Below are 26,486 nucleotides of genomic sequence, written 5' to 3' on the forward strand. Positions count from 1 at the left end.
CGAATTAAGCAACGAAGATTACAAGAGCGAGAACTTAAATGTTTCATTCCTTTAAAAATGGCTTAACCTTCAAAAGTAGCAACAGCACTGACAGAATAGCAAAACTATAGCACAATTGAGTGGAAACTATTTGAAAATAGTTTCTTTTTTTTTATCCTACCTCCCAAGACCAAGCTTGAGCTCTCAGTGTTCTTCTACAGAACCTGACGACCTCTAAGTCAGAGTAAGTAAATATTGGTCGTGTCGTTACCCTGCTGTCGGGGTCACCACCGTGCTGCAGACACCTGGTTTCTGCTGCTCTGTTACGCTGTCACTGTATTTTAAGCGTTGAACTCTGCAGAGGAAGCAGACTTTCATGGGAAGTCAGGCTTTCATCATCTAACAGGAAAGTTAAGTGCTCTTCAAAATGCCCTCACTTCTTTTTAATAGGCATCTGTACTTGTTAAAACAATTACGGAATTACCTAGAAGAGAAATGAAATCCCTCCTATTGATCCTAGGTGTTAATTTTGTACTCTTTCTGTTCTTACGTTCATTGGGGCTCTTCTAAATCAACTTTTTTTTGGCTTGTAATTTTCTTTTTATTTATTTTTTTTTGCAAGATGCTTATTTACATTCTCAAGAACAAGATTACATTGAAAGTTAGAATTCTCCTGGCATTAAATTCAATGACAAACATTCAGACGCCATTTCCTCCCACGTTGCACTGCATTGTTTAATTTCACTCTCGAGAGGTGTATAGGTCTTGTTCTTCTTCTAGACAGACATTTCACACCTTTATCCCCCACAAACATACTGTCATCCTACACTTTCAGAATGGCAGATTTTTAAGCTTGTGTAGTGCTGTTTCCTAAAATAAAGATTCCAAGATGTCTAGTGAAATCTTGGCATAAGTTTTTAGCAGATGTTGCCATCACTCTTGGAATACTTTGTGAAGACGTGTATTTGAGCAGAGCGAAGCTGGATAATTAAGACATTATTTTTTGCTTTTCTTGAGATTCTCTTCACGTAACCCGCAGTCCTAAAGTGCAGAAAGTGGTTTTTTGATGTGTTTTCTAAGAACAGAATTTAGCATTACGTTTTTTTGTGTGTGGATGAACTACAGCAACTTGCATTTCAAGTATTCTTGAGTGACTCAGATATACAGTATGAAAATCTTTATGGGTGCAGAAATATTTTATTTGCTTGGTAGTTTTTGAAGAAACTGTAAAGCACACATCTGTACATATGAGTCAACAAAAAATCTCTATCTAGGCTGTTAGTCTTATCATCTGATACTGCTTTTTTCCCTGTGTTTTGACTCACTATATATATGTATTTAAAGAGGTGGTTTTTTGTGTGTGTGTTTTTTATTTTATTGTTGTGCTTTATTTGCAGTCTGAAAAGGTAATGGCAAAACAGATGGAGCTTCTTTGCAGCCAGGCTGGATTAGAGAGACGTCTTTCCGCAGGATGTTACAGACAAAACTCAGAAGAGCACAGCCCCAATGGCATGTCATTAGATAACCTTGATGGACAAGGTATAGTAGCTTCCAGGCATGGTCTTGCTGCCAGCAGATGCATTTGATATTACGCAACCTTTGTCAGCGGTGCTATTTATCTAGTAGAGTATAGCAAAAACAGAACACCGAGCACTGAATGGACAAGACAAGATCTCTGCCCTCAAGTGCTTACAGTCTAAATAACGCAATCAGATGTGCAGTCATATTCTGCTGTGTTACTGGGCAGACTGCTTTCCCTACGGATAACGTAGGGAGGGAAGAAAGTGCAGGGTGCACTGCTGTTAGTGAGGGCAGGACTTGGCTCTAGGTCTCTCCTAAGTTTTGGAAACAGAGCAGAACGTTGCATGTCACTTGTGTTCTGGCTTTGTGGAGATTGAAGGTAAGGCTGATAATGTAGCTGGTGCTTCTTCTTGTTTACCTGTGCGTGCAGTCTAGGAACAACGCTTGAGGAGTTGGCTATGTAAATTACTCAGAAGCAAGCAGATTCTAATAATGTTCTTAGGAGCTTGCTGTTCTTCAGAAAGCTCGGTTTTGTGGTTATCTATTTGATTTACCAACTGCCTGTTCCCTAGCTTGCATTAATTTTAGGAATGTTCAGTTTGATTGCTTTCTGTTTGGATGTTGTGAAATGAGAGAAAATGTTAAACGTGGACAAGAAATGTTGCAAAGACTTTTTTTTTTAAGAGCTTGTTTTTTTTAAGGATGGAAAAGAAGCAGTACAAGGAAAAACTAAGGGAGCCAATACAAATAAGCATTAGAACATAGGTTTCCATCTGTGTGTATCGGTCAAGCAAAACAGCACTGAAATACCCAGAAAGAAATGGGTGTGTGGATCCAGCTCCTCAGATGGTGCAAATTTCTTTATACGTTGCGCAGTGGGAGAGGGATTTTTGGGCATCTCAATGGGCTTTCGGGGCAGAATGAGAGAGTTTTGTATGGATTGGTGCCCCTTTCTAGCAATGCCTGCAGAATAGTCTGTATAGCACCATGTTTATACAGCCATTATTTTGCTAGAAATGTTCCTAGGCAGCTGATATTTAAGATGAACTTTTGGTGATAGAATTGGTATTCACTTAAGTCTCTACTTGATTTTTAATATCACTTTTTTTTGTTCCATCCATGTTTCACTGTGAACCACTTACAGGTGAAAGACCGTTGAATCTCCGAATGTCAAATCTTCCCAGTAGACAGTTGCAGCACATTTCACTTGATGGAGAGCAGCATGTTGGAAAACCTCTGTGCAGCGAATTGATCCGGCTCTACCCCGGTGGTGAGGCAAAGTCCCAGTCCTCAGGTTAGTGCCGTCCCCTGTAAATGAATCAGCTTTTTAGAAAAGCTTTGAAGTACTTAATCCGGGCTGTCTCTGAGTGAGGAAGGTAGCTCTGTCTGGCATGTGTTGTGTGTAACGTTTTAACTAAGGCTTTGGACAAAAAAAAAAAACTAGAGTGGTGTTACTTGTTAATCTAAAAACAGATTGAATATTATTTGGGATAAACTTGGAGGATACAGTTAACTAGATTAAGATAAGCAAGTCCTGGCATGTGTCTGTCCTCAGAGAGGTATTGACCCAAACTCCAGCTGTTATTACATTGCTGCTATTGCTTCAGCCTGTATAAAGGAATCACATTATAAGCATGCTTTAATAAAAAAGCATATGTATTTCCCTCTCACAACTGTGGGAAAAATAACAAAATTCTGAGTTTGGAAGGTGCAATAGGGAAGAGGTTATTGAAAGATGAGAAGAGTCTCGCGTCTTCCCTTCTGGAGTATTGAAATCTGAGGTCAGCTTTTGTGCAGTTCGGCAGTCCCAGGAACCATTCACCAGGCAGAATTTCCCTTTCAAACTGCTAGTGAAGAGTGCATCTGCACTAAGCCCTGCTCCTGGGGAGAATTTAAGTAAATCTGTGGTGATTACTCTGTCATCACTGTAATGTAACCAAGGTTATAGCCCAACTGGGTTAAAGCCCACAAGGAGGAGGCAGGATTTATTTATTGCTTCGACTTTAAGTATCTGTAAAATTCATGGACTTTTTTTTTTTGAAGTAAGAATATAATATATGTGTTTTCAAGCAGTACTTTTAACTCTCTCTTTCTCTTACTCTCGTAGAAGGCCTTGGTATTCTAAAGGATTTTCCTCACTCGGCTTTTAACAACATAGAAAGGAAGGTCATAAAAACAGAACCTGAAGACACAAGATAGTCATCCTGCTCTGGAAACCAGAGTCATAATAAGGAATGAAACTTCAGAAGAGAAAAAAAAAAAAAAACAAAAAAACAAAAAACAGCCTTAATAACCAGTGTTGCCTCATTCAAATAAGAGATTTCAATAGCCAAAGCCTAAGAACTGGTACAGTAATCTGTGGAAACAGAAAAGCAAGAGACACTGCAAACTAAAACAGTAATACAGGTGGATAAACATTCCTGTTAAAATGGTTTTATAACGTGGAAAGATTCACAAATTAATATTGTGGGTCTACATTATTTAAGAATGTATTATGTATTTGTATAACTTATCAAAGTAAATCTAGATGTCGGGACGTGTATAGAGTCCAGTAGATGTGGCTACAGTTCATTTTACTTGAAATTTCAATGTCTACTTTAAGTGTACCTAGCGTAGATATGGTTGTTAAACATTTGAATTAAAAATCCTTGGAGAAGTAGGAATGCGAACCTCGTGACACAATTAACAGCAAGTTTGCAACAATATTTGTAGAAAAAAAAAAAAAAGGAAAATGCATAAAATATTTAATGGTTTAAAATGTTATGTGGATATAGCATTTAATAGACCTAGACCCGGATTCTGTATTATAGCGGACTTACTTGACACTTAACTATCGTTACATCACTTTTAATGGTTTCAGCAGCCTTCGTGTAACACACTTATAGTACAATACCTATCTACAGTTCAGGAACGTAGAAAATGCCAATTAGAGTATGGAAGGGTCCGTATGATTGGCTCCCAGTTGGTTGTGAACAACTGCGGTTTGCTATACTGTACAATTACTGAAGTCTCGGCTGGTAGGAAACCCAAGAGACAACGTAGCATGGACAGGGTTGCAAAAATTGTGATTCAGACCATTGTAACTTTTTGGACTTCTCTGTGGATCTTTAAAAAATAATAATAATACTAAAATGCATCCTAGGTGTGGCAAAACTGAAATATGATGCAGGATTTATGCATCAGTGTAAAAGGTTGCACCTGATATCCAGAAACCATAAGATCTTTTGGAGGAGAGAGACAAGGGGTTACGTCTTTATATGTGACTCCTTATTAAGTGCTGTCCAGCCCACATGATTCTATGAATATACCGTATACTGCATACAGTATGCCAATACGTTTCTTTATATATGTGTTTAATTAACATCTGTATTCTTTATTTATTTGACAGTTTTTATTTTTTGTACATTTTCACTTTTTCAGATGTCATTTTATCTACAGAAAAACAGTTGGCTTGTAACTTTGGGATTTACCATGCTGTGTTTGTGTGCATCCATTTTTCCTCCGTGCACCTCCCACAACAAGGGTTGCTTTCCTGCAGTCGAGTAGTTATATGCCTTAGTTTCTGAATACAGTTTTTGCCTACAGTGCTTTCTGGAGGGGCAAGGGAGGGCTGAAGAAAGTAAGTTACCATGCAGTGGGTAAAATTCCATGTTCAGGTGTGCACTTCATGTCTGCAGTTCGCTCTGTGTCATAGGTATGTGTCAATAATTCAGTCACGGTCTATGTCGTACTGAAGTGATCAGCAAAATGTGAGCTGAAATGTCTTCACTGCAGTCTCTTATCACTGTAAACATATCTAATTATTTTATCACTTCTGATTTGTGGAACAAAGCTTTATAGTAGAAACACCAGTAAACAACTTTTTATACTATTAAAATGTTTGTTTTTTTAAAAAAAAATGTTTCTTGAACTGTATGGTACTGTTTCACTCACCGAAGTATCTTACTTCAAGTGATGGAGTTTGCAGCTTTGCTGTTAGAAATAAGAGATTGAATGTGTAGTTATATTTCCTCTTTCCTGTTGTGTGAGCTAGTTAATATGGATAAGATATTTCTTCAGTTTGTAATGTTAGCTGGTGCACTGGTTAGTATCTGAGTAGTTTTCATGAGATGTGTCTGGAATTGTTAAAGGACAGCTGAAGGTTTGAACTGTACAGCTTGAGTAATAGAACGGATCGAGCAACAAGACTAGAGAGATGCAGGAAACGTGCTCCTTTTTCAACATCTCAGCAGTTGTGCATGGATCACAGAAGAAGCTCTTAAGCTTGCTGGTCTTTTCAGTTGAAGTGAGAGGAAGGAAAAAACTTGCTAAGCAGCACGCTGTTTCAGTCGAGTCCAGAATTTATTTTGTAAACACTAATGTATTAAATTTGCTATAAATTAAAGTATATAACGGTTATACTTCCGAGTTGTAAATACAGTACTTTGTGTCACAACCAGCTGGTTATCTCCAGAATGATATTTCAGTTCATAGTCCAACAGACCATTTCAGTCTCAGTTAGCTGGAAGCAATTCTTTTTTACTGGTTTGCAGCTCAATGATTTATTTTTTTTCACCCAGAGAGAGGAGGGGGGGAGGAGGGTTCATACATTCCAAGATTGCACATAAGTTTGGTAATAGCAAATATTCAAGCGTTGGTCTTTCCACGACAAAGGTCTTGGTGGACTGCAACTTCGGCTAGTCTCTGGTGAAGGTTCACCTTCATCACCTGCTCATGGAAGGGTTGCTAGATTCAGGGTGCTCTGGATCAAAGGCCAGCCCTGCAAACGATGCCTGTTCTTATTCACATGTTTATATTGTTGCTTACCAAATAAAAGTCACCGTGAGAACTCTGTAGTTTCCCCGGGGTTTTTTTTCTTCCTTTTATTTATTTTTTTTTCATTGTGTTTTCTAAAGGGAGGTAATTTTCTTGGGACAGGGGAGGAGGGAGCATCTTGAAGCGCAGCTCTCACTGGCAGAAGGCTTTTCCTGCTCTTGTGGTTGAATCCTTGATTATGGGTGGCCTTATTACATGCAGAGCCTGCAGGGCTTTAGAGGGCCAAGGCAAATAGGGAGGAAATGAAATCCAGAAAGGATCTGCAGCGATGGCAGACTCGCTTGATGCCACCTCCTGCACTGTAGCTGGTGTATGGCAGCGTGTTTGTTGGAGAACAGTGATTGTATGGGAGATGGGGTACAAAAAGAGAAGAGAAACAGACTAGAGGTGAGATGAAGAATATCAAAGAATATCAAAGAGAAGGGTGGTGGTGGAGGGGGGAGGAATCCGAGTTGCTGGGGTGGCATAGAAGAAGTCAGGTGTGGTTCAAAGCAGGAAGGCAAATCCGCTCAGCCTGCTGGGTTCAGGGTAGGGCATGATCCTTCGTGCCTTCTCCCAGCCCAACCAGGAGGGAAATAAATGTGGGAAATCAAAACAAACAGTTTAATGTTGCTGTTTTTTTTTTTTTTTTTTTTTTTTTTTGTCTGCACTTGCAGTGTGATCTTGCCCTGTGCTGGAAAAGGAAGTAGGAGAAGGAAGGAGCTGGGCACGATTGTCTTAAATGTGCTAGGTTGGGTCACAATAAGCCGTGAGCTATTAGGTGATCTTCTGGACTGCACACAAAATCAGAAAATGTGAATTTTAATTATTTTTTTTCCATTGGTTCTGGGCAGATCAATGACCAAAGTTCAAGAAAAATAGGTCTGTTGCAGCTCTACAGGCTTGGGTCAGCCCTGCTGGATTCAGTGTCCCATGGAGGAGCTACGAAGATTAAAACGCCAACGTCTTTGGTTGGAGACTGTTTAACAGCTATTACAGGAGGGATAACAAAATTTGGGATGTGTCTGTTTCTCATCCAACCAAAAAGCTCATTGTTTAATTGCTGAAGGTCTCGTCTTTTCCTAAATAAGCAATTTATAGGAGGGTCTGGAGGGAAAGCAGCCACTCGTGGCTTTGCCCATGGCAACGACCGCAGAATTCATTTTCTCCTTGGCGCACAGAAATGGTGTGTGCAAACCTCAGGTGGGGACGTGGCGAGGAAAGGCCTTGCAAGCCCTTGTGCTCCTGCCGTGGTTTGTGTTTGGGAGTGCTTTGGCTTCCACCCGACCCCTGCAGCCCGCTGCGGGCGAGCCCCTTCCCTGCGGCACGGGGCAAGGTTTCAGCTGCCAGGGCAGAGCCAGGAGGGACCCCTGCTGTGAATTCATGCGTGACCTTGTTGTTTGAGCTGCTGCTGCCTTACAGTAGGTAGTCAGGTCGGTTTAAATGCGTGTTGTGACGGTGATGAGTGTGCAGAGGAGTTGCTGCAACGCGGTGCTTGCTCTGAAATCACCTGTAAAGGTGGCAAGTGATTTTTGAGACGCGAGTGGGAAGGCGTGGGTGCTGGATAGGGCAGCAGAACCCCAGGGCATCTGGCCTTAGGCAGGCTCGGCTGTGGTTTTGGGGTGCCAGCTGGCAGGAGGGCGTTTGGCTGCTCCCCCAGGCAGGTCTCGGCGGGGGCTTGGAGGTGTCGTGCTGGTTCCCGGCTGGGATGCAGCCAGGTCGCACCGTGGAGCTGACTGGGTGTCTCCTTAAGCAGGAAAATTGAGGAGAAATAACACAGGGCTCTTTTCTGCTTGTACAGAAGGGTTGAAAAGATGTTGTGCTGCAGTGATTCAGTGGGGAAAGGATAAATCCCTCACATACACCTACGCACCACCACGAGCAAGAACTCTGTGGGCAGAGAAGGAGCAGAACACGCAACATGAATTTCCTTGAGCTGATGGGGAGGGCCGGCTTTCCAGAGCCCGTCCTCTGGAGGCTCTGCTCTCGCCCTGCCTGGCCAAGCAGCTCGGGAGCAGATGGGTGATGGGGGACGCCCCAAGCAGCCCTGACACCAGGGGAAAGCCCCAGGACGGGGCTGCTCACCCTGCCCTGACTGCCTGCACCTGGAGCTTTCGCCCTGGTGAAGGGCGAGCCCTCCTCTTGCATTGTTTTAGGCTGTGTGTCCTATGCGGGGAGCCTCTGGTCCCCAAGCAGGTCATGGTGGAGGTGGCTCCTGCTGTGGAAAACCTTGTGGAAAAGCCCCCGCATGGACTGCTGCCAAGTCCTTGAGCCATCAGTGCCCCAAAGAGCTGCCTTCCCCCCCAAAAAAAAAACACCCCGATCTGTGATGCTAGCGGCTCCTTCTTTGGGTGAGCCCACCAAGCGCCTCGTCTGAAGAACGAGGCTGTCGTTCGAGATGCTACAAGGTCTGGTCGTCGCTTTGGCGTGCTCCAGGAAATCTTCCGAGGGCTTTTGCGGGGTGTTTGTCTGAGAAGCTCACCATCTGCCGCGGCAGCTCGTGCAGCAGGCGCCGCGCAGAGCTCGGTGCACATGTGGGTGCCCGCAGCAGCCCCTGCAGTGAGGGCAGCCGCTGCTGGTCGGGGTGGCTGCAATCCACGCTGCGAGAGCTCAGAGCTGATGGTGCCTGCTCTCTGAAATATTTGATGTTGCTGCTTAGTGAATTTGCATCCCGACCATGTCTTTAAAATGCATATGTATGCAGTTAATTTCTTAATGCCCTGGGGATTTCAGACAGCTTCGTTCTCAGAGCTATTTAGAAAATTATTTAATCACCTTGGAAAATCCAACGTAGCCAAAAATCTTATGTTTACTTATTATTCGGTTGTATATTGGCGGTGTGAAATATAGCAGCGCCGGGTTGTAAAACTGCACATAAGTCTCCGCTGAAATCCAGTGCCAACATACAAAGAAAACCCATTTAACTCTTCACACACTGACACCAATGTGAATTATTATTTTTCATCGCACGAGCGGGCAGGAATTTCCGAGGTTTCTGCACAACCTCGCAACCCAGCAAATGCACGGTAAATCATCGGTGACACACCGAGTTAGGATGCGATCATATTTACGCATTTTGAAACCCTGTAATGACTCATCTCTGTGCCATTAGGAGCTCGCACTCGGTAAATTGGTGTTTGACTGCTTAAACGGGGCCGCGTTAAACGCCCACGGGATCCTGGGCGAGATAGCCCTTCCTGCTGCTGCTGCACACAAACGTTCGTGTTTCACACAGCGCTTTTAAAATAACTCCCCCCGGTGCTTTGTGAGACCCCGCACGCTGACTGCAGCTCCAGCCGGCAGCCACAGCACCGCTCCTGCTCACTCAGGAGCTTTTACTTCTCCACGATGCATAAACCTGTCTGAGCAGAAGCCCTCTCCTTTCTCCCTTCCCTGGCTCAGGTCCAGTCCTTGCGGTGTGCGCCCGGTTATTACTTCAGCACCCAACGTGCTTTCCTTCACATTCACATCTTCTGCACGTACCGGCCCACTCACGCATTAGAGCCACACTGTCATTTTTTTCCTTCTTTCGCCTTTTGCTCGGTGAAGTGGTGATCTCGGGTATAACAGCAGGTGATTTAAGCACCAGATAGGGAAGATTTTATGTTAGGGCTTGAAATCAGACTTCAATCATGTCTCCATTCAAACAACTTGAGGGGTGATCCCTCCACAAGGTTGCACCCGCCTTGCTGGTTTTACTGGGAGCATTTTGGTTGCCCTCTCTGAGCTCTGTAGGTATTTCAGCCCTGCATTTATTTGTTGCAGCGATTTCCATGCATCTGGTGGAATTCAACGAGGTTTGACGTGACCTCCACGGCAGAGATGCTGTTGCAGCGCCAGAGCCTGCGGAACAGGTGGCGAGCCTGCGCTGAGTGCAGGGAGGGGAAAAAAAAAACCTGCAAACCAAAGTGAAAGGCTTTTAATTAAAACAGGAAGATTAGATCAACAAAGGTATTACAACAGGTGGTTAAACCCTATGGCTTTGTTCTCCGGTTCAGATGCATGTGGAGAAACTTTCCAGGGGGCAAAGGAGGAGCCCTGAATGCGTGGCGTGGAAAGCAGGCCGGCGTGTGGGAGTCCGTGTGGCACAACCGGCACTTGCTATCCACGGGCAGAGAGCACAGATGTTCAAAGGCCATTTGCAGGCCCTCCTTGGTGGTGTCAGAAGTCCCCATGGCCGTGGCACAGAGGGAGGGAGGGAGGCCGCTTTGTTTTGCTGCTTGCTGCGGCTGGGCGAGGGGCTGGGGGTGCTCCTGGGCAGCTGGGGGCTGCCTTTCTCACCAAACTCTCCCTTGAATTTGGGCACAGCCACCCACCCCTCGGTGCTTTCATCCCCATTTCTCAAAGTGCTGTAAAATCCGCTCCTTGTTCGCCCTCCTGGCGGAGCTGGTGTGGGTAAGCAGGCAGGCCCTGAAGGAGCAAGGCTTCTCCCAAGTGCAGCCCCTCCGGGCTCGGCACTGTGCCCCCTTTCCCACCCCATGAGGAGGCTGCTCCTGCCCGACCCGGGGCAGCCTCCCGGGGGAGGACAGATGGTCCCCGGCGAACGCGTGGGACTGGGAACCGGGCGCTCCGCATCCTTTTCCCGGCTCCATCGGGAAGTGCTATGCGGCACCACCTACTTCTTTGCCCACGTTCCCTCCTCCTCCTTCCCTCTCGCTCGCCGCTTTTTCCAGACCTTTCCCCTCGCTGTTCGAGCGCTTTTCCTCACCAGCGCTTCTCGCAGCAGCGGGAGCCTCCCGTCACGCTGTCACCAGCACCGGGCTTCTCCTCCCTTGCCCTGCTGCACCCAGCGGGTTTTCTGCCAAGCAAAGCCCTCAGCGCTGGGTGCTGCTTTTCCTGCCTTCAATCTCTGTGTCCTCGGGTTTTGGTTTTGCTGCAGCCACCTGCGGCTTCAGGGTGGCGCCTTCCCTTTCCTTCCCCAGCTGGGAGGCGCGGTTCAGAGGGCTGAGCCCTGTCCTCGAGGTCCTGCTGGGCTGGCTGCCCCCCATGCCCACACGGCGGTCAAACCACCGTGGTCTTCTCCATGTCCTGGGGGGCTGGCAGCTCACGAAGCCAGGGAGCTGTGCGGGAGGACACCTCACGGCATTACCTCAGGGCCCCGCTCCCCTGGCACCGCCATTAGCGCCAGGTGAGGGGAAGACCGCGAGCTGTGGCGGTCCCGGCTGCACCAGTGAGCAATTTGAAGGGGAGGATTCAAATTTGGTGTTTCTAAGGCGGAGAGGCCACCTAAATTTACCACAAATGAGATTTGGTTCAGCCCAGGTGTCACCTGGTGAGGCCACCACCTCTGACAGGGCCACCACATGAGGGCGGGGATGAGGGAGCAGGACGGTCCCGCAGGGTACAGGGCTGTGGGTCGGGCCCTGAGCTGAGCACACAGCTGCAGGCTTGGGTTTTCCAGGAGTGCCCCGAGGGTGGGACGGGCGCTGTGGGGCTGGGTGCTGCCTCCAGGAGGCTTGTGAGATCCCAGCATGGCTAAAGGTGAGGCTGGAGAGGGACACAGCGGCTTTTATAACCCCTAACACGCCATGCATGTAACTGAAGCGCCTGGAGCATTCCCACCACCATCAGCAGGATTTTTATCTGGCTGCAGGAGAGGGAGCTGGGCAAGGCCCTTGTCTTACCAAATAATCCTGCAAGAGGGGAGGATGCAAGAATTAATTAAATTAAGTCTTATTTAATACTTGGCTTAGAGTTAGCACGATAATAAAAGAGGAGAAAACGTTTCCTTGTTGTAACACGGTACAGCGTTAATTAAAAAAAAAGCCTGACATGGTTGTGATGCCAAGCTCCACGCATATCCAGCTGCTGTGCTCTACGTCTCCCAGAGGGCTGAGGCCGTCCTTTAACACAGGACTAACTCCGTGAGTGAAAGCAGCAGCGAGGGCTGAGGGGGGTCGAACATGAGAGGAGGCACAGCTGCTCTGTGGTAGGGGGCAGGAGAAAATAAAATACAACCCCGTGCTCCTTCAGGCCTCCTCCTGCAAGAAGTGGTGCTGCACCCACAGGGCTTTGTGTCAGAAATGTCAGGAAAAATCTTAGGTTATATCTGTCTTCAGACCGCCTTGATAAAATTGAAACATGCCTTTAAAATATTCTGGTTTCATTAAATATGCTTTTTTTTTTCTTTCTTTCTTTTTTTTTTTTTTTTTTTTCCCATGGAGAGCTGCTGGCTCGGAAAGAATTCAGGAAATTCTTGTGATAACAATTCCAAAACAAATTAGGCTTCACCAGCAGTCATTTGAAGATGACATTTTGGGAAATGAGTAAGAGACAGAGGTATAAAGCTCACCAAATTTCAGGATTCTTCTGAAATTTCACATAGGAAAATAAGTTACACAAGCTGAACTGGAGCAAAGCCAAATATTTTCAGTTTCTATAAGCTGGAGTTTTGGAAAATAAAAAACAACTCTACTTTTTAGGATTTTTGAGGAAGAATTTGGGTATTTCTTTAACATATTTGAGGATTTCTTTAACACATAGGGATGTTTTGCCACTGCGGTACTTCACATCATACCTGTGGAGGCAGTGTGCCATGTGCCTTGTAACTACCAACACATCGTGACATGACATAGGGGTTTAAACTATTTTTTTTTTATTATTTTTTTTAAATTAAGTGCAGTTTGTGCTTGATACTGATTAAACGGCCTTCCCTTTGTGTCTAGATCAAAGTGTCTCTTGTTTGTGTTGTAAGGAAAGGGTCTGACAGCTTTGTCGGGCACCAACAGGAGACACTTTGATCTAGACACAAAAGGAAGATGTCTCAAATGGTTCCAGATAACAGCCGCTCTTTGTGATTGTAATGGAAAATAAAGTGAGAATATTTCAACTATTATTCCTGTCATAATATGACATGATACAATAACTACTGCTGACATGTCGTTTAATAGGTAAAAATAGCGTTGTAAGAAGGAAACTCCGTCTAATAAGAATAACTTTTTTTTTTTTTTTAATGGAAAACCCTTAATTTGTGAAGCGGAAGTTCTCATCAACACACGCGTTTGTCCTGAAGGCTGAATCCTGTTGCAAGCACCTTTGGGATGAAAAATGCAAAGTTTGTCCAACGCCTTGGAGAGGGGGCTCTGGCTGGCTGGGAGTGCGGCCGCGCTGCTCTCACCTCCGTGCGGAGGGGACAGCGCGGGGACTTTGTCACCGCTGGGCCTCAGAGGAAGCTGCTGGTGATCATGGAGGGTCATGAAGCCTCCCCGCTGCTGTCACGCCCCAGGACCGAAGCCCAGCAGCGGCTGGGGGAGCACGAGCCCTGTCCCCAGTAGCCGGGAAGCTGGGCTGAGACCTCCAGCACTGCGGCAGGCTGTCAGGCCAGCCCCAGCCCCAGCCCCAGCCCCAGGTGCTCTGGCGAGGAGCAGCACACAAAAGTTTAATTGTTCCGAGTATGCAAATTGTCTCCTCAAACAGGCGTTTGGCAACCCTGGCGGTGTTCTGCACGCCGGGGGGTGTAGCCAGGAACTAAAATAAGTCCGTCTGTAGGAGGAACGGGAGGTGGGAGATCTTTTTATATTACTCCCCTTGCTATATTAAGAGCCACCGTTCCTTTCCTGGCTTGAGAAACAGCTCTCCCTGCTCTTCCCCGGCTTGCAGCGGTCTCCCCTGGTTAAACCACTCAGAAACTGGGATTTGGAGACTGAATTCGGGGCCCTCCTGCCTGGAAAGCTCCCGAGAGGCGAGGACTTCACTCACGGTACAAGAGACCTCTGGCAAGGAGGAAAGGTGCTGCTGTACGGGAGGACAACCCCCAGCCTGCTGTGATGTGCTCCTGGCCGAGCAGGAGGGGAACGTGGACAAGGTGACGACCACCCGGTGGTTGTGGGAGCCAAGGAGGAGACGTGAGAGCAAGGGCTGCTTTCCCCTGCAGAGGAGGGGTCCTGCGGGACCAAGGGGAACGAGAACAAAACCTCGACAGCTCCCCACCAGAGGGACCACGTTTACCATCTGCTTCACGTAGGAACAGGCTGTCTGGGACAGGCCCAGTCCTGGCGGGTGACTGGCTCTGTATTTTTCACCGTGTGTGTTTCTAAAGTCAGCAAGTAATCCCGTTGTTAGACGTTACATGTATAAATGCCACTATTAAATGCTCTATTTTATTCCTCTGTCCTCTTCCACTTGCTCATATTTTTAAGCTCTAATTTAGAGTGGGGTCCTGATGCTGGTTGGATCCACAATTTGCTAACATGATATAAACATTGAGTAAATCCAAGATATCTTCCTCCAAAGAAGAAAGAGAAGGCACAAAGCCCTTTTGCCATGCAGATCATCTTTGAGTCCCACCTGCCATATTCCCACCACCTTTTTCTTGCTTGCAAACGGAGCCAAATACATTTTTAAAATTATTTTTTAATTTATTTTTCCCTATTTGGCTTGAAAACAAGGTGCACCTGTGAGAGGGACAGCAGCTGCTGCCCATTCCCTGGGGTTGATGAGACTTGCCCTGGGCAGGGCAGGTTGCTCATAGGAGCTTGTCTCTCCTTGGGCTCTAACTTTGGGCAATTTGTTTTTTTTGTTTTTTTTTTCCTCTGAAAAGAGGGCAAAAACATATTTAAGCAGTTGCTGCAATCATCCCTCTTTTCTTTGCTCTTCAGGGAGAACTTTCCTGGGGAAGGATGGAGGAGGAGGATGCAAGATGAAGGTATGGTGGTTTTACTGTGCTGGGCAGCTAAACCCCACAACTGCTCTCTCACTCCCCCTCCTTAGGTGAGGAGGGGAAGAAGTAAAGCAAAGAACAGCTCACAGGTTGAGATCAGGATAATTTAATTAAAGGGAAATAATAATAATAATTAAAGAAAGATTATTATGAACTAAACAATTTAACTAAAAGGAAAAAAAAAAAAAGGAAAGGAAAGGGGGAAAGGGAGGAGGAAAGGGAAAAAAAAGAAAAAGGAGAAAAACAAATAAAACAAATGAAGGCTGTGTGGAAGTGCAGAGGAAAGAAATTCCTCTCTACTTCCCACAAATGAGCGATGCCTGACCACGTCCTTGCAGCAGGGCCTCAATGCATGTAGCCAGTGTTTGGGAGGAGGACTGACGTTTTCACAGTGAGAGCCCACCCCTCCCCTCTTCCTCCTGTTTCCACCTTTTCTTGCTGAGTGTGACACCGCATGGTACAGAACATCCCTTTGGTTGGTTTAGGTCAGCTGCCCTGGTGATGTTTCTCTTCTCACTTTTTGCCCACCCCCTAGGAGGGCTGGAGGGAGCCCCGATGCTGTGCCAGCACTGCTCAGCAGCAGACACAACACTGGGGTGATCCCACTGCTGTTCCAGCTCCAAGTACAGAGCACAGCACTGTGTGGGCTGCTGCAGGGAGGGTTAACATCCCAGCCAGACCCCGTACAGAAGGAGCAATTGGCCTCTGTGCAGAGAGGCACCCAAAAATAAGGCTTGTAGAGTAAAACAACAACAAAACCAAACCATTGTGGGCACATCCAGGCTTGGGCTGTGCTGTGCTGGGTCTCACTTCCCATCTACAGGAGGTGCTAGTGGCATTATTGCTGTTAGAGAGCTGGGATAGCATCCCATAAAACGTACCCTGCCACTGAGGTTTGACAGAAAGGGCTGGCCCTCGTGTGTAGCTATGCATGGATAATTTATTTAGGTGTTTTGATTTCACATCTTTAATCAGGCTTATTATAATCAGGCTCACCAGCCAGTGGTGGTGCAATCAGTATGTACGTGCTGATGCAGAGGCCAATTAGCGGCTGGATGCAGCAAGACTGATGCACCCAAGTGGTGGCCACCAGAAAGCTTTTAGGCTGGCAGCAAAATTTGGATGTTGGTTGCTAATTGGCCATGCGGGAAGGGGGTGAGCTGGATTTACACCCAAGGAGCAAGGGAAAGCATTGGAGTTATTCCAAAACTTGGAATGACCCTGGTGGCCACTTTGTGTAACCCAGCCGGCTTCTTTTTTAATTTATTTTTTGAATTATTTTTGAAACGTAAATCTTAAGTGAGTTGTCACAGTGATGCAACATCCATCCTGCAAACGTGCAAGCCCTCTGCACTCGGTGCTTTCCACCACCAAGCCCAAAGCTGCGAGGAATGGCACATCTAACAGGGCTTTCCATCGGCGCTAACCCAGCTGTGTAAATCTGCGCAGATAAATCTGCAACCCCAGGGCACGAAGGGATGAAGCTTTGGGGTCTAGCAGACCAAATCTTTCGGGTTTAGCAGACCTAAACTCTGCCAGGTGTTAGGTGTGACATCTGCAAGGTGAGGAGGAGGAGGATGCCTCGCTCCTGGAGGTGGAGAAGGCTGAAGTGCCTCCAGGCAAGGGAAGGGGTTTCAGAGCATCCCTGTGCCCATACATCTGAGAACAACGCCATCCCCCTGGTATTATTTTTAGAGCACAAGCATTTCTCGTGAAGTAGGAAATGACGACTCTCTTTTTGGGTAGCTCACTGCTGGAAGACGCTCCCGGGAACTCTCTGCTCCCGCACACCCGTGCGTGGCACCAGGGTCCGCTCTCTGCGCGAGCCAAATTCATACAAAAAAAAAAAAAAAAAATACAAAACCACCACCCGTGCGGGCTCCGGTCGGCGGGGCTGAGATCAGAGATGGCTCCGATGACTCACAGGAATCTATGGAAATAGATCAAAGTAGCAGCACGCGTTTGAAGGGAGCGTTCGGCGGGGAGCAGGGTTTTTTTGACAACCGCTCCGAGCATGAGTCAGAGCGTGGGCTGGCGTGGGCGGCCGCATCTGTGGGTGTCGGACTGAGACAGACGCGGAGAGATGGCTGCAATTAAGTAGTTAGCGAAATGGCTGTGATAGTAGGGTGGATTTAAAGGCGCAGGCTGCGAGGCAGCTCCCTCCCGGCCTGCCTCGGTGGAGGTTTCCACGTTGGGTGCTTGTCGCCCTTCTGGGGCTGGAGGCATCTGGGTCCGCTTCTGGCTGGAGAGCAGCCACCAGCCGGTGGGGACAGGGGGACGGGCATGGGGAGGGGTGGGAAGGCAGCAGGCAGGGTGAGAAGGACAGATCTGCATGGAGTGGAAATAGCTGCACAACACCCACGTGCTCTGCGGGACTAGGATCATGCCCAGAGCGTGCAGAAAAGCCAAATCTTTGTGGTTTGGTTTTCTTTTTTTTTTTTATTATTATTTTTTTTCCACATTTATTTATTTATTTTGGGCCTGGCCTGGCTCACCTGTGCGTGCCTTGTTCCTGAGCAGTGTCCCAGGGTGGCCTCAAGCCCCTGGAGGGACAGCGGTGATGGCTTGTCTGCCCTTGTGCTTTCTCTCGTGTGGCACCTGGCGAGTAGCTTTCATTAAGGAAAAAAATAAAAATCGTTGTTCTTTGAACATTTTTTTCATGATTGCTGAGCATTGGATGATTCATTTTTTTAATTTATAAAAGGGGTGAGCAGCCCAGACAAGGGAATCAGCCCTCCTCGCTTGAATTCTGGTGGAAACCACCCGTGTCTATCAGCAGTGGTATTTTAATGAAGACCTCCTGCGGATTTTTTTTTTATTTATTTTTTGATGATGTCTCTTGGTAAATAGCTGTCCTTCCCCCCTGCCCTCCCTTGGCTGGCCCTGCAAAGGGACACGTGGTGTGGGGATTTCCTTCTCTGAGCAGATGGCTGCTCCGTGGAAAGGAGGATTTATAATTTATTGATATATATATATATATATTTATTTTTTTGAGAGGGTTCAGCACAGGCCACGGGACCGCTCCTTGATGCGATTGCTACACAGAGCACACTTCAGCGGGGAGAAAGGGTGTTATTTTGAAAATCTTTTATTTTTTTTTTTTAATTGAAGTAGTAGATGTGTAAAATTAATGTATTTTTAAAAGTGTCAGTGTAAGCGCTGCTAAATGCGGCCGCTGTAGCACTCGCTGCCCACGCAGCTGCAGCAGATTTCCCGGCGCCGTCCTCGTTGCCGCCTTGCAGCCCCCAAAAGGCTCACCCCGTGGGGGTGCCCCCGTGGCTGGGTGCTGGACATCACGCCTGGTGGCGAGGTGCTCTGTGCCCGCTGCAGCTCCTGGGACATTGCTGCAGGTCGTTTCAGGGAACAGACATCACTGGGGACAGCCCAGGTTTACTTCGTGCACGGCATCTTTATTTTCTCCTTGAATTTTCAGCGAGCTGTTGAAATCTTGTTGTCTTGATGTGGAGTTAGAAACCACAGCCGGGGAGGTGGAAGCTTTGCCAGAGCATTTTGTTCAAGTAAAAAATTCTTCTCTATTTTTATTTATTTTTTATTTTTTAAATTGAAAGTCTCTCCCCTTGCTCAAAGCCGTTCGATGGAAAAACCACTAGCCACCGTTTCTTCCAGATGAATCATCTCTATTTGAAGGTGTTTCGGGTCAGCGTAGTCTGACGGAGCCTGTGCTCGAGTAAATGGACCTGAGGGTGCTCGAAGCTCTGCGAGGGGATGTCAAACAGCAGCACTCCCACGCTCTCCTGGGGCTGTTGAAAAATCAATTTGTGTGAAGCATCCATCCCATCCCGCTGCTTGTTCCCCTCCTGGAACAAAAACAAAATGAGACGGCTGTGGGGACTCTGGAGAGAGCACCAGCTTTTCTGGTGGCAAAGGTAGAAGGAAAAGAGAGATAACGTGGCATAATTCAGGAAGGCTCCTCTCTTGGTGAACCCTAGTAATCAGTGGCTGTAATTAATGGGGTTATTGTTGTCTTGATTTGCTTTACTCCTAGTCACGGGACTCTAGGTCCAGCAGCTGCTTTTGTGTGGTCATCAGGACCTCGTACGTACTCTGGCCAGCTTGGAGATGGGGACAGCTCTGTGTTGGGTGCCCCTGGGTGCTCTGTGCCCCAGTGAGGGTGGGGAGATGCAATGTCACCTGAGAGGAGACCTTATTTCCGTGTGACATCTGCTGGTAGAAAGGTGGCACGGCTGCCCTTTAGCAGCAGGACATCAGCCTCGTGGGGTTTTGTTCCTGAGCAGCGCTCGCAGCTCGCCTGTGTCAGGCTTCTCGGGGTTGGGAGCCAGTATGCTCGCTGCTGCGGCTCGTTCTGGCAGGCTGGAGAGTATTTAACCAGAGAGAGAAGCCTCTTGGACAGTAGGGTTTGCTGGTTCTGCAGAAGAGCTTTCTTAAAAGAAAAAGAAAGGGGAAAAAAAAAAAAAGGAAGAAAACCCACAAACTGATCTTCGTATTATTTCAGTGGCAACAGGAATTGTGGATGTGAACCAATGCGACACAGCCTAACGCCGTCTCTTCAAAGAAAGACGACCATGTTTTTGCACGGGTACAGAGCTCTCACACCACCACACTTTTATTTTATACATCATCATTTTATACGTTATCATTTTATTAGGAACACTTGATCTGCGTTGTGCAGCCTCTGTCCTTTGCAGTACCGAACCTGATGTCTCTCTTATGGGGACAGGGGTGGCTAAACAGAAAATCCCTCCTGCAGCTCCTGCAAATCCACCCCAGCTTGTTCTTAAACCCAGTGCTGCCCTGAGAGCATCGCACATCTCAAGCACGGCCCTCGGTGTTGTGAATGCTGCTGTATGGCGAGGCTGTGTTCTTTTGCTGGCTGTTTAAGAGGAGTGTCGTTCAACAAACAGCAGTTGCATGCATTCACGTCAAGCTAAATCATTCCTTCAAAAGGTTCGCTTGTCAGGTAGTCATTAAAGCGGGTTTCACATCAAAATGATAGTCACTAATACGGTGAAAACATCTCTTACAGCTCTCGGGATTCTTTGGGTGCTTTGTGGGAATGACAGGCCTCCAGCGGTATGGAGACGGCTTTGTGGACCTGCATCTTTGTGTCCCTGCCCGAAGACAAGGAAGAGAGCACGCGCGGGAGGAAGAAGGGCATCGCTGAAGGGTTTTTACGTAAATAGGGCGTGAGGGACTGTGCCTGCAGATTTAGTGCAGTGCTCGGGCTCGCTGCAAGGCGGGCAGGCGCCTAAATACGGATTGAGGCGTCTCGCTTCAGCCTAGCTATTTTTGCAAATCCTGGCCCCGGCTTGCGAATTGATGGCACTTCGGTTTCGAGGAGCAGATGGCACCCGCTAGTGATCTGGGACAGCTTTTTTGCATCCGTGTCAGAAATAGACAAAATGCCAGCTGTGTCCCTGCTGGGTCAGCGGAGGTGAGGGCACGGTGATGTGCACAGCCTTGCAGCAGAGGCAGGGAAAAACCAGGAGCTCCTTTTAGCGGTGCCGAGTGCTTTTCAATGACTTCAAATGCTCTTCTTGCTCGTCTTTTGGAGCACATCAGTTGCCTGTGCAGTAAAATAAATTGCCTGATGTTATTCCGCTTAGGCTTAGACCTTAATTGGTGCAATTCAGTGCTTGCATCCGGAGCCCGGGGAGAGGTGGGAGGCTGTGGCGGCGATGCACGGGCACGGCGTGGCCGTGCCAACGGGAGCCGTGGCTAAAATTAGTGGCGCTAAGCAGGGAGCGGAGGGCAGGAGCTGCGCTGCCCTCGCTTGCCTCCATAAATCAAGTGTTATGGGGTGGGTGGGAAGCCGGCCAAGCTGCTGAGCCATCGGGCAGGAGAGGAGTTTGGTGGTGGCACTTTGGGGCTGCTGGAAAAATGGGGCTGGTGCCCGCTTGTTGGTTTGCTGCTCCCAGCGCTGGCGTTTGGCTGTGCTCTCACCCTGCAGAGGTGACAGCAGATGACCCTCGTTCCTGAGCTTAACCGGCTGCCCAGCCTCCTCGGTGGGTGAAGAAAGCCGAGATGCACCAAGCAGGGAGCTGGCATCGCTTCGGCTGAAAACCGGGCTGCGGGCGGGCGAGGAAGCTGATCCGCAGGCACACCCTGCTGGCTTGCAATGAGAGTGCAAAAGGAAACGCAGGCATTTCACAGCCTTCCTAAAATCTTTGCTAACTTTTTCCTTGCTACCTCGCTCTTCGTTTTCGTTCCTGAAAGCACGCGTGGTGATGCGTGAGCCGGTAAGTCTTCCTAAGTGGGAGGACTTCTGCAGCAGGTCCCAATGTGTTTGGAGACCTCTCTACCAGATTCGAGTGACTTCAGGGATGATTTTATAACGTGTAGCTTGAAACAGATGATTTAAAGTAGGCTGTGTTTGACACTTCCCCATGCCCTAACAGAGCTAAGCAGTGCTGCCAGTGTGACCACTTTCAGGAGTATTTTACCAGAATAGGAAATGATGCTGTTCTGGAATTTCTCCCAGAGCCATGGGTGATGATTGCCTCCATGTGGCTTTAAACACACACAGACACACACGTAAATGGAAAAAAAAAAAAGGCCTCTTTTATCCACAAATAAGCTGTCTGCACTGAGAGTGGTTCTGAAATGGCTTCTGTGGTTAACAGCGTGGCTGAATCGCCTCCGAGCAGGAGGTGTCTTCCAATTGTATCTGGGCTTCGCAGACCAAATGTTGAGGCTGATATTTCGAAGAGTCATGGGAGATCACTGGGATTCCCATTTCAAACCTCTCAGGTGGAACCTGTTTTGAAAAATTGCTGTGTAGGTGAGCACTGGGCTTGTTTAGAGATGTTGGGAACAAAACACCCATACTTGTTAGCTCTGGAGTGGCTGAACACACATGCCTGTCAAGGTGCATACTACAATTTCATGTATTAGGGACGTATTTCATGTTTTCCCCAGCCAAGATCAGGATGAGCACAGCACAGCCCTGCCTGTGAGCCCTGCATGCCCTAGAGCTACAGGTGTCCTTTCCTGTACCAGCTTCTTGAGGTCATGGCTGAGCTCGCTGGCCCTGAAGACCAGAAACCTCACCTGGAGGTAAGCCACCTTCTTCTTTTGCCATTTTATCATTTATCATCCCTCTATCCGGTGTAAATAATGCTTGTGTGGACTCCAGGTTTTCCTGACTTGGTGGGGATGGTAGGGAGGAGATGATGTGACCAAACACAGTGCCTAATTCACTACTTCTGGAAAACCACTTCACGTCTCTGAAGGAAAAATCATCATTAAGATGATGATTCAACTTTCACGCACCCGGTACACCATGCCCCTGTTCAGAGCTGGTTTGGAAGTCCTCTCTCAGTCCCTTCCCCAGAAAGGGTGGAAGCCCTTTGCTGTTGTGGAGAGGGGTTTGAGTGCTCCATCCTGGGCGCCGTGAAGCTTGCAGTGATCACCTTTGTGTTTGCAACACATTTTACCCTTTAATAAGGTCTTCATCTTCACGAAGAATTATTATTATTATTATTATTTTACGTGCCACCTACTAGTAGAGCAGAAAACAGATGTAGTTTTGCCTGGGACAAAGATTTTTGTTTCAGCAAGGACACCACTCCAACAGGCTGGGTTTCTTGCTCTATAGGGTCATCTTGGCAGCAGCACGGTGTGTCCCTGTTTGTACCCGGCTCAGCAGGATGCTTTTCTCTGTCACCCACCGGGGGCAAAGCTCAGAGCAAGACGCCAGGCCAGGCTGCAGCTCCTAGGGGTGTATTCCTCACCAAAACCTCCAGAAACGTTCAAAGGCAGAAGCCCAGCTCGAGAGCTGCAGTATCGGCTTGCACCTGCAGGTTGTGCTTGAGGACAGCTTTTCTGCTCAGCTCCCACTGCCCGCAGAGTGCTGTCCTGCAAAATGACGCACTTTCTGTCTTGCTTCTCCCAGCTTATATTTGTCGAGGAAATAAGTTATTATTGCTTGCGTTTGCCCGATTACTTCGGCATTTGTATATGTCTGTAACGAGCTTGTGATAAGTCGGGGTGAGATAACCATTGCCCAGCAAAATAAGCAGCAAATAGAACAACTTCCTTAATAATTAAAACCCATGCAGATATATGCTTGTGTGTGTTTATGGTACTTTTATATGATGCCAGCAGTGTGTGAAGCACTTCAAAGAGTTGGAAGACAGATCCTTGCCCTGCAGGACTTGCAAAGCAAACAGAAATTTGGGGAAGGGCAGCAGAGGCAGTGGTTACACCTGAACGGTAACGCTATCAGTTGCATAATGAACTTCATTGGCATGAGGAAGATGCTGGGGCTGATGCATTTTCTATGATCAGGGCTTTTTTTAGGTTTGCTTTTCTTTGTTTGTTTTCCAAGAGGAAAAATACCCGCCTGACCACACCTTCTGATGTGTTGGTTCCCAAACTCTGTGAAATGTGGTGAAAGTTGGGGCTAATTTCCCTGTTGCAGCAGGGAAGGGCTACGTCTTGGATTGCTAAATGGAGAACTCACTCAAATACAGCATGCACAGGAAGAAGTATGGAAAACAAGTTGAATTTAGTTTTATTTTGTTTTGCCTGAAGGCTTTGCTGCCGTGCTGTACAAGAAAAGCCATCACTCGTTTCTGCATATCCACTTTGCATTTCTTTTAAGCGTGGTCCTTTCTTGATTCTCCTTTTTCTCACACATGAGAAAAATGTTATTTTGGATGAAGCTGTTGCTGTGGGATGAGCCGTGGTGCTGTGCCAGGAAGTAAGCAAACAAATAAAAAAGGGCACTTGTGCTAGCGGTTGCACAGTTTTGTGCATCACAACTCTTCTCCCACCAGTCAAAAACATTTTTATGTCCTCCAGTAGCTTTTCTGACCTACTGGCCTTGGCTCATAGTGCCACAGTGGCGTTTGCGAGATAGCCTGTAAGAGCAATGAGAGACACACACCCTGCTTGGTAGACGAGCCTCCCGTAATGCAGTAGTCCTGGTGCTTATCTAGAACGCAGTTTGAAGTGATGAACAATTACCTTTGACTAGCGTGAGATTGTGTTTGGGTGGGGAAGGAAATCTGCCAGTGACTTTGCACATGGCTATGTGCTCATTTGTCACGGCTCGCGCTGCTGCCAGAGTCCACGGAGGCACCGTTCTCCCCAGACTGAGCATGGGCACCATAGCCTGCCCTCTGAACAGCTGCTTTTTTGGTGGAGGACACCAGACCAGGTTGCTCCAAGCCCCATCAAGCCTGGCCTTGAAGGCTTCTAGGAGCCGGGTAAGATCCTGTCCCAGCAGAGACGTACCAAACGTAGCAGACAGCAACCACAGGGTGATGGGTTGCAGCTTGTCCCTTCAGCTAACATGTCTTTTTTTCTTCTCCCCGTGACATAATTCCAGCTGAATGCTCTTGGAGATTCAGAAGCTACCATGTCACTTGTGGGCAAGTGGAATTTCAGCTTTGGAAGTGAGTCACCCCTTGGAGCCACGGAGCACACAGTGACTCCCTTGAGCTGCAGGGCAGTGACTAGCACTTGTAGCTCCAGCCCTCAGCCTTTAAGCAGAGCAGGCGTAGGCCTACAGAAAAATTACTGTAGATATTACTGATCATTTGCAAATAAACGGTAAATGATGCTACTCTGCTGTCCCAAACTAACTGCTGTTTCCCAGCTGCTTCAGCAGGGAAGGCTGAGGGCCAAGAAAACTCTTGGCTGCTGGCTTGCTGTCCTCAGCTGCTCTGCGTGCTGGAGGTTGTGGTCTTCCCTGTCATGTTGCTTTCAGAGTTCACTGAGTCTGTGCCCTGAGCTGGATTTGGGCAGCGTTTTCTTGAAGAAAAGCACGTTTTCAGGCAAATGTTTAATGAACTTCACACAGCAGTCAGCGAGGAGTTAATTGTTAAGATTTCAAGGGTTCGGGTGCTTGACGTGGAATAATTTCACCTAGTGTGTCATGACCATGGCATTCATCTTGAAATCGGTTTACAGGCCCTGCACTGGAGGCAAGAGTTGTTCTTGGCTGAAGGCCTGAGAGGGAGCTAGCTGAGCTGCTGTGTGCTATTTCTGATTCCCCAGTACTCCGGGGAGGGATGAGTAAGGGCCCAGCCCAGCCTCCTGCAAACACAAGTCATTGCGGGGCATTGTTCCATGGGGCTTTCTGTATTGTCTGGGGCACCTGTGTGGCCGTGCCCAGCCATCAGGGACAGGGGGCAGGGCTCTGTTAAGCACTGCACAAACACAGAGTGAAGAGACCAGTGCTGGTAATTTAGTGTCTTCAGATGGAAACTTTAAACACCTTTGGGGCTACCAAATGGGGCTGCTCGTTGTGCCTTGGTTCCCCTCCTGGGTCGGCCTGGTGTTGGCGTGCTGGCTTAGCAACGAAGGTGATATATTTTTGTAATAGGGTGAGCGGTTATGAGACACCACGAAACCTTAAACAGACCTTGGCAGGAACAGTTTTGTTGGATGTGTAATCAATCTAAATAGACCCGCTGATGTCTGCCACGAGCCCACATGACTGCCTTGGGTTTCAGCAGCTCGGCCGGGACAGCCTGGAGGCCGAGGAGTCGGGCCCAGGAGCACAAGGCCGCCTTTGTGAGCGGGGCCTGCCCCACAGCGAGCTCCTGCTCCCTCTGCTCCTGCTGCCTCCAGCCAGAAGCAGCATTTGCAAATGAGAAGAGGCAGGGAAGTTCCCCCGCTCATTTTAGAAAAGCGGGGCCAGAAGCGAGAAAGGACTGCGGGCTTGCCACGTGCGGGCTGCCATGCGTGATGCCAGGCCTCGCAACGTCTGCGGGGCAGGGATGCCTGAGTGCTCTGGGGGTTTGGATAAGGAGCTGATGGCAAGCGAAAGCTACAGCTCTATAAAAAAGCACTATAAAAGTTACTCGTGATTTTATTGCCCTAGGTACTTGCTGTAGTGTCCTTTGCCTGTTCCATGGGACATAACCTCCTGGCTGGGGGAGCAGCCCATGCCAGAGCCTGTCAGATCTGGCGATGCCCCTCAGGAAAGCTAAACCTGTATGCTTCCATCTCAGGCCACAGTTAATAATTGATCTTCCTCAGATGCAAGCTGCATGCTTGTAAGAAAATAAAAATAAATAAAATAAATCTGTGCCCTGAGCAAATGTCCCTATGCCTGAATGTGAACTGCTAATGAGTAACTTCAGCAGTTACTTCAGTTCAGGGGAAAAAATGTGTAAACACTTTTGTGTGAGCCATAGTTAAAACTCTCAGCTCTGCCTCTCAAAAGTATTGCCATCTAGGCTGTACTTTGCTGTACGTGTGAGCATTTCTTTTTCTAACCTGAAACTGGGGGTCTCATCCATAGGTTTAGGCTGAGTAAGCCCAGACAACATACATGACCGTCTTTCCTAGGTAAAACCTTGTCATGGGTGAGGAACAAGACCCAGAAACTCTGATCCCTAATACCTCGCTGCTGTCCTCAGATGGCTCCGTAACACCCTGCTAAAGGGTTCTGCAGTTCCCTCGGTTGGCTGGACCCAAGATAAGGTCACAGTGGCTCCTCCAGCTCGAGTGCAAGCTATCTTTGGGTAGGGCTTTGGAAGTCAAGGGTCTCAATTATGCAACTAATACATTTAAAGTGTTCTCACAGTTGCATGTGATG

General features: G+C 47.7%; 1 protein-coding gene and 1 long non-coding RNA gene across 4 annotated transcripts in view; one reads left to right on the forward strand and one right to left on the reverse strand.

Moving 5' to 3' along the window:
* Positions 1–6,331, forward strand: part of NAB1 (NGFI-A binding protein 1) — a 23,486-nt gene extending 17,155 nt beyond the window's left edge. For 2 of the 3 annotated variants that reach the window (XM_038182051.2, XM_072040509.1), the window contains 3 exons: positions 1,377–1,518; positions 2,645–2,794; positions 3,608–6,331. In XM_038182051.2, coding sequence (XP_038037979.1) covers positions 1,377–1,518; positions 2,645–2,794; positions 3,608–3,699 — 384 coding nt within the window. In that variant the 3' untranslated portion in view covers positions 3,700–6,331. The remainder of the gene's footprint in view (positions 1–1,376; positions 1,519–2,644; positions 2,795–3,607) is intronic. The other variant, XM_038182053.2, reaches the window with a different exon arrangement.
* On the reverse strand, positions 4,216–12,287 carry LOC140002884 (uncharacterized). Its single transcript, XR_011810500.1, has 2 exons — positions 11,003–12,287; positions 4,216–10,190 (listed from the first exon to the last, which is right to left on the reverse strand). It is a non-coding gene; the product is annotated as an uncharacterized lncRNA (long non-coding RNA).
* Positions 12,288–26,486: the final 14,199 nt, after the last annotated feature.

Source organism: Anas platyrhynchos, chromosome 7, assembly GCF_047663525.1.
Source record: "Anas platyrhynchos isolate ZD024472 breed Pekin duck chromosome 7, IASCAAS_PekinDuck_T2T, whole genome shotgun sequence".
Classification (NCBI taxonomy): domain Eukaryota; kingdom Metazoa; phylum Chordata; class Aves; order Anseriformes; family Anatidae; genus Anas; species Anas platyrhynchos.